The sequence below is a fragment of the Micropterus dolomieu genome, linkage group LG23, assembly GCF_021292245.1.
Source record: "Micropterus dolomieu isolate WLL.071019.BEF.003 ecotype Adirondacks linkage group LG23, ASM2129224v1, whole genome shotgun sequence".
Lineage (NCBI taxonomy): Eukaryota > Metazoa > Chordata > Actinopteri > Centrarchiformes > Centrarchidae > Micropterus > Micropterus dolomieu.
The window spans coordinates 18,347,345-18,360,060 of record NC_060172.1 but is presented as its reverse complement, the minus strand read 5'-3'; the positions used below and the strand labels follow the sequence as shown (position 1 = coordinate 18,360,060).

The following is a 12,716-nucleotide window of genomic DNA, read 5'->3' as shown; positions in this document are numbered from 1 at the left end:
AGTGATTCATGCAAACACAAAGAGGGCACACGGCTAAACAGCATTACCAATGCCTCTGCGGTGACTCTATATGTTGGGGAAAAAACAGCGTAGCTTTCCCCTCCAGTATGTAGATCTATTATCAAATAGGCCTATATGACACTGAAGTTCAGTGGTAAAACACTTTTTGATCTATTCTGAAAGTAATGAACTGATTACAGGTTTCAATGTAATGTAGGATTGTCAAAAGCTTTTTAAAATAAACAACACTAACAGCATGTTTTAAAGCAATACTGTGATTTCATAAATTTAAAGAATGACAATTTTATCCTCATATTATTGTTGGCATAAAGAGGTAAATTTTCTATTAGCCACTTTTTGTATTTGCATGACTATTGCTGCAAAAATGCAAATAAAGGCATATACACTATATTAATCACTCAGTCAGTTAATTAGTCATAGTCATATCATCTTTGAATTATTAGTTAGTAACATGTATTGAACCAATCAAATGTTTGACACTCTTTAACAAAGATGCAGGAAATGGGGGTGCTGAAGGGGCTACAATCAGAAATGATAAACATCATCAGTCTGTAATGAAAACCTTTGTTTTTTTTTATTGTTTAGGACACTAGTGTTTGTGGCTGGGTGGAGTTTTAAAAAAATCTGTCAGTTTGTCTCAGCACCTCTAACTCTGATTGCTTTCCACTGTCCCTGCTCATTAATACATGTGCAGCACATGCATCAGTCACCATCATTTTGTTTGTCAAGTCTCAGATCAGTTGTTTGTCTCCAACCTGTGTTGACTCATTTTGAAAATGCATGTCAAAAGTAATCTAATTTTCTGAAACTTGAATATCAAATTTCATGACGGATGAACAAACTCAATCAATGACCTTAACACAGAATTTTAAATAGGAAGATGGTGGCCGTGTTGTGAATGTGATCAGGCTGTTTAATTGATCATGAAAAAAGAGCAGCAATCCACGGAGGGTTTAGAGGAAAAAGTCTGTTGGCAATAGAGTCAAAGCTGAGTGGAGTTTAAACAAAATTAAAATGACAGCATTCCATCATGAGAGTCTGGTGGGTGTACATGAGTGAGATATTAATATTTTCTCTGTGAACACCAAGAGTTAAAACATTTGTGTTGTGTTCCTATTTTTAACTTTGTGGTTTAAATGTGAGTTGTGAATAAAAGTACCTGTTGCTATTTTTGGAAAACCTGTAGTGTTTGTGAATAAATCAACAATGAAGGTTAGCAGGGGGCAATGGCATCGATTGAAAGGCCTCATTGGCAGGACTGGCAGCATATCAACTGATGAGCCGTAATTGCCAGCTTCACTTTCAGGTAGCAGGGTAAATGGATTATTATTAAACAGGGGAAATGATGTGTGAAAGAAAAGGAAGCCGATTCAAAAGTTGACCGATCCATTACTTTTTATACTTTTGATTTTTTACAGTATTTCACAGTGGTCCTCATTGTGTCATTAAAGACAGTAAGCATAGAGCAGCAAACAAAACGGAGATAGCAGCAGATAGGTGCACCCTCCTCTCTCCTCCACACTGAACAATAAACATTTAGGAATGGCTTCCTGATGTCAGCACATTGCCTAGACTATCTGTCTGTTTGTGTGTGTGGGTGTGTGTGTGTGTGGCTGTATGTGTGTGTGTTTGAGCGAGAGGGGAAAGAGAGAGAGAGACACACACACACGGGTATATTACAAATAACATCACAATAAAAATATGCTTGTGAGCACATTCCTGATCGAAGTGGATTTGTTCAGATCAGAATGTGAGACAGGATGTATACTGTGTGCGTATGTGTGTGTTGGTTTGTGTGTCAGTTTGTGTGAGTGTGTGTTTCTGCTGATGGTAGCAGCAGCAGCAGCTCAGACGTGACAATGGGACGAGCAGACTCAGCAGGCCGATGTGAAGAGCCCACAGTGACCATATAGCCGACTCACAGTATGCATGTACAGATGTCACACACATAACAAAACCTTACTTTCTTGTATAGATGTTTAACAGACCACCCTGCAGGACATCCAGTGTCTCTCACAGACACAAACCTAACAGCAAAACACACCTAATTATAAAGAAATAAGCTAAAATGTACAAATCTTTCTTAATATCTGTTTAATAAAAGGCATCCCTAAATTTAAGTTTTTCCAAGCAGGGCTTTTGTGAACGTGAGAATTAAAAGTAAATTTATTTTAGTGTTGGCGGCTTTTAATTTTATTTTAATCTTTATGGCGACGGCGCAATGGTTAAGATGCCTGCCTTTGGTGTGAGAGACCTGGGTTCAATCACCCACTGTGACCCATCCACCAATGTGTCCCTGAGCAAGACACTTAACCCCTTGTTGCTCCAGAGGTGTGCGACCTCTGACATGTATAGCAATTGTAAGTCGCTTTGGATAAAAGCGTCAGCTAAATGAATAAATGTAATATATTCCTCCTGTTGAAGTGCCACTTCTAAGCCAGAAGAACCTGTTATGACTCGGGCAGTATTTTTGGTCAGTTCTCATCTTAATTGAATTAAATTGCATATTCAGGGTCAGGGGCACTTACCAAAATAGCTCAACAATCAGTCTTAATTCTTCCTCATCCAGAAAAGGACAAACCAAAGTCAGTGTCAAAGTCTGGTTTTGCAGTAAATGCAGACTGCCTCTAGGGTGCAACATTGCCACATAAACCTTGAGTTTCCAAGTCCATTGTGATGATTAATTCATTGATTCCTCGCACTCTAAACGACCTCTGACCGTGCTCATGGACCTGAACTCTCCATTTACTCTGAATATTTAGTCAGGCCTTTGTCTTTAACTTGTTCTATGTAGTTGTAGTGCTGTTAACTGCAGTTACAGTTGGTTTGGCACTGTTCTCACCACAAACAGTCCCACTGCAGAGCTGCGATGGAGAGTCAGGTGTGACGGAGATCTCCATTGAGTCATGCAGAGACTGTAAATGCATCAGTAGAGAGTGAAAAAGCGACCATTTTCCATTATCCTCAGCTTCTCCAACTGGGTTACAATGATCTGATTATGCCTGTTTGTAAGGCCAACTTGCCGACACATTTTTTCCTTGCAATGCAGTAGTTAGAGTGCAGTTATGACTGCTTCCAGCATGAGAGAACAACTTTAATAGTAAAGTATGGATAAAATGCAACCTGAGCTGAGAGGCTGCAGATGTAGCTTAAACTTAAAACCCTTACTGTAATGCATTATCAGTTGAATTTAAGGGGGCTGGTTGCAACAAAAACAGTAGTAGAAGAAGTATTCATAATTTAGGATTTTATTTTTAGGAAAAGTAGAGATTCTAGGAAAAGTAGCAATAAAACACTATAAGATAATCTGAGTTCCAACGAGACACAATTTTTTTTGCAAGAAGTCACAAATGGTGGGAAACCTCAGGTTTAATCTTAATAAAGTGTTGTATTTTATATGTTTATCAAGAGTTTTTTAAAGTAAAATCTTCATCTGAAAAGTAACTAGTAACTACATCTACAAATACTTTTAGTGTAAAATGTAGATCTATCAATATTTCCCTCTGAATTGTAGTGAAGTTTACCTCAAAATGAATTAACCTTACATAGCTTACAGTTCTCTACTTAGTAACTGTACAGCACAGACCGTTCTAGTTGGTCGAGGTGGAAGGGCGTCATGCTGCTGGTTTAAAGCATCATTTTATAAACTTTTCTTATGTTTTATTACGTAAAATTGGCATCTGATTTATAAATACTATCAAATGACTGTAGTGAATTGTAGTAACATAGAAGTATAAAAAACCGGTATATACTGTAATTGTCATTGGGAAGTTAAACAAGATTTAAAATCTGGAATTTTCTCTCAAGTTCTGGACACTAGAATAACAAATGTGCCCTGTCCAGAGCTGGTGAGATTATCAACTCACTGATGCATGTTGGATTCACCACAGTAGAGCCTTTTGGCCTAAATGAGAACTGGATTTGTAACATTTCCTCTAATTTATTACATGTGATGCAGTAGCCTGCTTGTACTTCAATCTTTGTAACTTCAAGATATATCAGTGTTATTTTGTTTCTGATCTAATTATAGTGCAGGGGGGGTGTGACACTTGGACATTTCTCTATGGCAACTCCCACCTTTGGATCCATTATCCAATAGATTTGAAATCATGCTCAACCAATTATCTAATGACAATTGTGCACCTGTTGTAGGTTGACTATAAATGTTTACATAATGCTTTTGTCCATTTTGACTCTGGCGAAGACAGTAATGTCGAAAGGTCTGTTTGCACAATGAAGGACAGTGTACTCCATCCCCCTCTGAATTTTGTTGTCCACAGGCAGGGAAGCACCTGCTACCATTAAACTGCATAGGTTTATTTACTGATGGAAGATGCGCGGAAACCCCTGTTTTGAAGTCACAGTGACTTTACCATTATTTCACGCAATCTTTGTTGTTTTGATTTCTGCGCGCATGTGTCGCTTTTAGCGCAGATTGCGCGCAGAAGCACCAGCCGCTTTCTGTCAGCCACACAGGGCGCTGCTCACGGCTGCAACTGAGACGTTCCCCCCCTCCCCGTGACAGCCACGGCCATCTGCTGACGGTTTTTCAGTTTCAAGTCCAGCTGATTATTTCCCACAGACTTATAGCTTCACTTGACACAACCGAAATAGCGTCGCGGGAGAGCAGCTGCGCAGAAAGGCAGCAGAAAGCAGATCGCTCTCCTCCACCCGTCTGCGGAGACAGACTGCAGGCTCATAAAGACGAAGCGGATTTGAATTAAGCACCGGATAACAGACAACAACTGTGCATCCTCCGGTGAGGGAGGGGGTGAGGGAGGCAACTGTTTTGTATCTTGCAAGCCCAGGGTTAGGAGAGGGGGAGGAGGAGCGGAGAATGAGCTATTCTTGTACCAGCAGAGGCAACAGCCAGGACCCGTCAAGCGTTAAGAAGCCTGCCGGTAATAATAATCCAGGCAGAGACACCGGAGGCGCAGACAGCAGCAGTAACGGCAGCCCAAAGCAAACTGCGGCGATGAAAGTGAAGAAAGGCTGCAACTCGACCGACGTGGGAGTCCCGGTGACCGCGGAGGAGGACCTGCTCGCCAGCACGGTGATCACTCCGGAGGATGTTCTGGGCTTGCAGAAGATCACAGAGAGTAAGTTCACTGCTGCTTTGTCGGTAGCTGAGAATCAAAGTCGGGAAAAGGTGCCGAAATATTACAGCTCCTCTGTGAGTCATATAGCTATCACGTCATTACCGTGTCCCCTTATTTATGTAATGTGTACAGGACCCATTCAAACACATGACAATGCATCATTAGAGCCCCCCTCTCTGGTGAATGTTGCCCACATCCTCTGTTGGCATCTTCAGTAGCCCTGTGACCTGTGCAGGTGAGGTGTCAGCCTACCAGTGCTGTGTGGAGGCTAAGTTTAGCACACAATCATGGAGGTGGGTGAGTGATGTGCTTAAAATGCCGATATGTGCAGTCTGAATAAGTGCAACCAGGATGTAAAACAATACTTGATGGAATGCAGATGACTGTTAATTGCTGAACCTGCATGTCTTTATATTGTATCCTCTTAAGTTACATCATCCCTAATTTTGTCTTCACTTCATGGTAATTATGTGCAGAGTGAGGTGCAGAGGTGACTGAGGGGTCACGTTTCCAATTCAAATTTTGTTCAGTGCAGAGGTTTTGTCTTTTCTTTTCATTCCTGTCCAGAGAATTAAAACACCCAGGCCTCATGTTTGTGTGTGTGTAGCAGTTGCTGAACTGTTTGCTGAACTGTTAGATTTAGTTGTTGTTTTTACAGATATCTGAATTACCTCTTTTACTCAGTGGAACTGTTGTTAAAATGTTCCTGCTGGAGTTTGGGGATTAATTCTGCAGTGTGGTAGCTTGGGATTCAAAATAACCTTAGGAGAAATGTTATATACGCCAACAGGAAGGTAAGCGTGGTATAAATCAGTAGAAGAAGTAAGCCTACAGGTATTAATAGCTTTTCCTGAGTACAAGTATCAATACCACAATGTCAAAATACTCCATAGCAGGTAAAAGTCTTGCATTAAACATCCAAGTAAAATAATTTGTTTTGGAAAAACATCAAAAGTGGAGTAAAAAGTACAATAAATCCCTCCCTGATATGTGGTGAGGTAGAACAACAAACAATTACATCAACAACACATTGAAGCAGTCAAGTACTTTGTTTTATTTTACAGCTCTTGAGTAAATGTACTATCATTAAATTTATGTCAGAATATTATGTCAGAGAAAATATTTGCAGATAAGAAATCTAACATTCAAATGTGTGATCTTTTTAAGTGCTGCTTTGCTTCTCATGCACACAACAGTAATTTCGAAACATATTGTGTACAAAGAAATGGTTTGGGCTCAGTTTGTACACTCTTTAAACACAAGCTGAGCTGCTTATTCACAGATAAACAAGCCAATTTAATGTATATATTCATGGCAAAGGGCCTTTTCTGCCACTTGTGACATTCTGATACGCTACCTGCTGTTGAAAAGAGCTTGAAATAGCACATTGATTATTATGTATCTATATAATGTGACAATGAAAAGACTGTGCTGATTACACATTATATTGTATTACTTATTATATAACTATTATTAAAGCAGTTGCTTTTTTAATTATGTCACCCCTCTTAATTCTCAAACAAGCCTCTTAGAGAAATACAGGGGGTAGATAGTAGCCAGGAAGCTCTTATGTGCACAAGAACACCTACATCTATCAACTCAGGTCTTAAACCAGTAGTTAGCTAACAGGTGGCCAGCAGGGCATTTGACTATTTAAAGGTAGTATAATACCTTACTTACACAACATGGTTACATTGGCTGTTACGATAGATACCGAGTGAGATAACATGCAAACACTGTCGGATTTTCTCTCAGCTAATAGTTCAGGCAGTGGCACATATTCATGTTTTTTGCGTGAATATGTGCCTTTTGCGAGCAGCCTTACTGATCACACTTCCACATGTGGCTGTGAGTGCTTCTCTTTTTACTGTCTTGAAACTATTCCTGCGGCGACCCCTTCGCTCAAGTCAAATTTTTCATCTTCCTATGCTTTTCTTTATATTGTATTGCTTTTTTTCATGCAGCTCAAGATAATACAGGACGTCACAGCTTACGGAGAAGAGTACGAGCTTCGGGAACATCCTTTGGCTCGGCCTGTCCTTCCTCTTTTGCAGCTGTCACTGTAAACTCTAGTAGTTTGTCAGTTTTTGGGAAAAGGAGAATTACTGCAGCTGTATTTTGACTTGATAGTACACAGGTGTGATTGTCTATTTTCACGTCTGCCTTTAAGTCTGTTGTTTGTGATCCCCATGGGTGAGTCTGTGTCGGGGTCATTATCCAGCTGCATCATAATGATTCTGTCTCCCACGCTGGACCCAATGATGGTCTTGGAAACTCTCACTTTCCTACCTTGCAGCGTCATCGCTGGAGGCAAGAAGAGGCATGTGTGAATCACCACAGCAACGTGGACATGTGCTTAAATCACTACAGCAACGTGAAGCATCCCCCCGTGGTTACAGCCAGCGGAGGAGCGCGCATGCTCTGTTCTCCCACACACTTCCTTCCCTTTCGTTCCTCTGCTCCATTGTTTAACAGCGTTGTTGTGGTGTCCCTTGATGGATTACATGACAGAAATGGACATATACACTCAAACTGGCGGTCAAACAAAGTAGGAAACAACCTGAGCTATCTCTTGTGGTGACACTGAAGCTCTTCTGGTGTTTTGTGCCTTGTCTGTCTCTATTTGTTCCTGCTGCGGCACATTCTCAAGTGGCTGAAATTGATTCCCTCTCTAAGTGGCATGGTACACAATCAACTTGACAACAGTCCTGAGTTTCAAAAAGATTATCTTTTTTTTTTGCTCAGAGGTTGTTGCTTGACCCTACTTGGAGCACAGATGCATCACAGGAGAGGAAACTTCACTTTATGTCATGTAAATTCTCAGAAAAGTGACTTTCACACAGAGTTGCCACAAATCAGTTTTTGCTCCATCTGCCTGGTAATCAAATCAAGCTGCTGAGATTGATGAAGATTTGTATAGACAGAACAGGCTTTCTGCTCAGTTGACTGATCTGATCCAAACTTATGTTCTTAATCTGTAGTTGTGTCAGTGGGGAACTCACAGCCCTCAGAGCTGCAAGAAAGGCTTCCCTGCAGACACATGTTTCTATTTATCTATCTACTACTACTACTACACACTTTTTACAATTAATCAATTGTTTAGAGCCGAAAAGATTCAAAGATTAATTGATTAGTACTATGGAAAAATAACCAACAGTAACTATTGTGATAATTGATTTTGATAATTGAAATTGAAATTGAAAAGCAAGCAAAAAGAGTAAAAAATAGCCAGATTGCCTGATTCCAGCTTCTCATATGAGAGGATTTCCTGATTTTTCTCTGTATTTTAATTTGAATATATTTGGCTTTTGGAATTTTGGTGGAACAAAAAACTTTTGAAGACATAATCCTTGACTTTTCATTCGCCAGACATTGAGTTTTCCCTTCACCTTCAGTAGTGGCAACGTTACTGGCATCAGCTGTTTCACACATGCTTCAAAATCATGGCTCACTCACAGCTGAGTGTGGCTAGTAACGTCCATCTTCTCAGATGTGAGGATTTGCTGCTTGTCTTTGCATTACTTTATGGTAAATTGAATATTTTGTGGTTTTAGACCATTGTCAAACAAAACAAGTGATTTGACCAATCGATTAATTGCGTTACGAATTTTCCTGATATAGAACAATAATGGTTGACGTAGAGGACTGATGTATTATTTTCTATATCTGGACATATTTAAGTGCATCGTACAAGGTTGTTTATTTACCATTATGTAGCAATTTATATCATAGGCTATATACATACACGTACACACCTAGAACATGTGTGCAGTGCATTTTTTGAAATTTTTTTGAAACAAGATGAGAAAATGGTTTTCATCTTCACATTAAAAAGTCTGATATTTGGGAAATGGTGTCCATTTGTGTTTATAATAATAATGTGTTTATGCATCACTCCTCAAAAGAAATGAAAAGGAACATCATGTCTCTAGTTTTGTGTTTTGCTAGCGTCACTATTTGTCGTTACAAGTAGCACTTGTAGTACCGGCAGCCCATTCAGGCAGCAAAGGTAGGCTAGCCACTCCCGGATAGCACATCCAAACATGCCAAGAAGGTTTGCTGTGTCTCCCAGCACAGTCTCAAGAGCATGGAGGAGATACCAGGTGATGTTGCACATTTATAGCTGGACAGTGCTGTAAAAGGGCATCAACCCAGCATCAGGACTGGTATCTGCTCCTTTGTGTGAGGAAGGGCAGGAGGAGGACTGCCAGTGTCCTACAAAAAATGACCTTCAGCAGGCTATTGGTGTGCATGTCTCTGACAAAACTGTCAGAAACAGACTCCATTAAGGGTGGCATGTCAAATCAATCTGACATCCTCTTCTGGGATCTGTGCTCACAGCCTACCACCGTGCAGCCCTATTGGCATTTGCAAGAGAACACCAGAATTGGCAGGTCCACTATGGCGCCTCGTTCTGGCAGGTTCACACTGAGCACATGTGACAGACGTGAAAGATTCTGGAGATGCCGTGGTGAACTTTATGCTGCAACATCATCCAGCATGACTGGTTTGGCAGTGGGTCAGCGATGGTCTGGGGAGGCACTTCTTTGGAAGGTCACGCAGAACTCATGTGCCCTGAGTGTGTAGGCAGTTTCTGGATGACGAAGGCATTGAAGTATTTAACTGGTCCTCAGGTTGAATCCAATTGAAAACCATGGGGACGTTATGTATTGGTGTATCCAACACCGCCAAGTAGCACAACAGACTGTTGAGGAGCCCATTGATGCCCTGATCCAAGTCTGGGAGGAGATCCCCCAGGACACTGTCCGCCGTTTCATCAGTAGCATGCACTGACATTGCCAGGAGTGCATACAGGCACGTGTTAGCCATACATACTGCTGAGTCACATTATGAGTTGCCGTGATGAAAGTCACGCAGGTTGGATCAGCCTGTGATTTCAGTTTTTTTACTTAGATTTTGGCAATGAAAATCCAATAGTCTCTCTTTAGCACCATGGGACCATGCGTCATCTATACTGATTAAAGTGTAGTTTTTTGTATATTAATGTCTAAATATAAAAACTTGCTGCTTTCAAGAGTTTGGATTTTTTTTAATGTAAGTTGACTTTGCAGTAAAAGATTGAGATGTTTAACAGAAAATCCAGGTGATGAGGATATGTTGACTGCCTTTGGTGTGAGAGACCTGGGTTCAATTCCCCACTGTGACACATCCACCAATGTATCCCTGAGCAAGACACTTAACTCCTAGTTGCTCCAGAAGGCATGTGACCTCTGACATTTATAGCAATTGTTGGATAAAAGCGTCAGCTAAATGAATAAATGAATGATGTAATGTAACTTTTGGGCTGCTAAGTATAATCCCTTGGAGCTGCAAAAATGAATAAAAGTGTCTCCACATTTAGGCATAAGGATTTGACTTCCAGCACAACATTTCCGAAACATGAAGCAGTTTTTGTGAAAAACGGGAATTAGAGTGTACAGCCATGCTAGATACTCTGCGAGGCTGAACTCAGGCACAGTGTGTTACATAGGAAAGGAAACAGGTTTATTTACAACTTCACAAACGTGAGGTTTCTTGATTGCAGACTTGGGAAAAGGCAGGCAGGTGGTGTGAACTGTTTAGGTGGCTAAAAAAAGAGGCAAGACGCTGCAGGAGGCAGACTAAGAAATCTCACGGGGGAAAAAACCTGAGGCACAAGCAAAAATAGAGTCAGGCAAAATGAGTAAAACACTGGACGAGACTCAGAAGTTGGCTGTAGCGTGAAAACCACAAAGGTGAATGGCCGAATGAAGAGCCAAATATTATGCAGGTCTTCGTTACTGCATCACAGGTGTGCATGTTTTTGAACAGCCAGGGAGAGAGACCGTCACGCCATGCCCAGACAACACGCACACAGAAAGAGAAGACAGACAGGGGAAAGACAGGAAACAAAATAGGGGGAAACAGCAGAAACACTAACCGACCTAAATGCCAACATGAGATCATTAACATGCTCACACTGAGAATGTTAACATGCTAATGTTTTTAGCCGTAAAATTCCCTTCCAAGTCTTACTTACTTTACTTTAGCATGTTGGCATGCTAACATTTGCCAATTAACTAATGAGCTCAATAAAAAGTTCTCGTCTACAAAAACAACACATTTTGTAGTGTCAGCAGTGATGTTAGGGGACCTTGAAATAATGAGATGTTTGTCAACGCTGCGTCATCACAAAGCTGTACCATGACAGAAATAAAGAAAAACATCTTGCTAAAGTGAAGCAGTCCACTGAGAGACGGTCAAGGGGACACGATGGTCAGGCATGAATGAGAGAACTCAATTTTGTTCAAAGATTCATAGTCACTGACTATGTAGTTCACAAGTGATCGCACAATCATTCAAATGCACTTTAGTATGAAATCAGAAAATGAATGTGTCGCGGTAGATGTCACTAGTGTGGCTAATTTTCTATATCAACACATCACATTAATAAAAAAAAAAACATTCAAGTTGATGAACAATCTCCTGCATTTTTTTATCTGCAGGATCTGTTGTAATGATGTTTCAGTTTCCCTTTTAGGTCATATCATTGAGTTTTACTGTAACATTCTGCAATAGTCTGTAGAGTTTGGCCAATGCTGAATGTTTTTAAAGCCTAAAACCGAAATCTCTGAAATTTATTTATTTATTGTCAAAGATACTGCAAATAAAGAAATCAAATACATCAAACATATATACATAGATAAATAAATGTGATTTATTGGTGGCTCTAATTGTTTTTCAGATTAATCTAAAAATATGAATCTATGCATGTGTTGATGTGTAGGTTTTATAAACTGTAATGCAAACTAAAAAATTTGGTAAACTGACCGGACGAATTTGTTTTTCAGCTTAATCCTTTTAACACCAGTATCGTCTTCTGCTTTCTTGTCTTTCATAATGTGTGTTTACAGCAGCGTCCTGATTGTCACGTTGCAAAGAGAAGTAGGCCTAATTGTTTGGGAGTTTAAGGACTCTCATCTAGATCAATTAGAGGAAATCAACTGTATGTCTGTTCACATGAGATGCTCTTCAGTCTGACCTATTACTTACAGCCCTGACTGCCGCTGTGAGGTGAGCAAGAGAGCAGGGGACAAAATTTGTGGTTACAATGCTAACAGGACAGAGGGCTCCATGAAGTGGCAGAGGTCCAGTAGTATAGGAGCTGGCTGCATGGCTGTTGTGTGTGTATATGGTAGGGAAGCACTCACTGAGCTGAGGTGAAGCGAACCTTGTAGCTCATGTGGGAGAAATGTTCATGCCAAGCCACACTGGCAAAAATAACGTACTACAGAAACAAACCTGTGAGTGGTGGGTGTTAATCGCTGTTCTGAAACACAAACACACATTGAAACTGAATGCGAGAACATTGTCGTATTCTTATCCTAAACCTCGTACTTTCCCACATGAGGAACTCTTGTATGAATATTCACCAAACTCTCTTAACTGCCCAGACTTCTCATAAATTGCTGGTTTCAGCCGGATGAATGCCACCTGTTCTAGCAATAAGATAAGATCCCACACCGGGGAAATTCACTTGTTCCGGCAGCAAATTGCTGATTCAAATCATTGCTCAGTTGGAAAAATCATATTGACTAACAATGTAGTTTGTACATT

General features: G+C 40.5%; 1 protein-coding gene across 2 annotated transcripts in view; it reads left to right on the top strand.

Annotated features, from left to right (window-relative positions):
• Positions 1-4,395: 4,395 nt before the first annotated feature.
• Positions 4,396-12,716, top strand: part of unc119b (unc-119 homolog b (C. elegans)) — a 24,452-nt gene continuing 16,131 nt past the window's right edge. Inside the window, exon 1 of one of the 2 annotated variants that reach the window (XM_046040333.1) lies at positions 4,396-5,120. In XM_046040333.1, coding sequence (XP_045896289.1) covers positions 4,859-5,120 — 262 coding nt within the window. In that variant the 5' untranslated portion in view covers positions 4,396-4,858. The remainder of the gene's footprint in view (positions 5,121-12,716) is intronic. The other variant, XM_046040332.1, reaches the window with a different exon arrangement.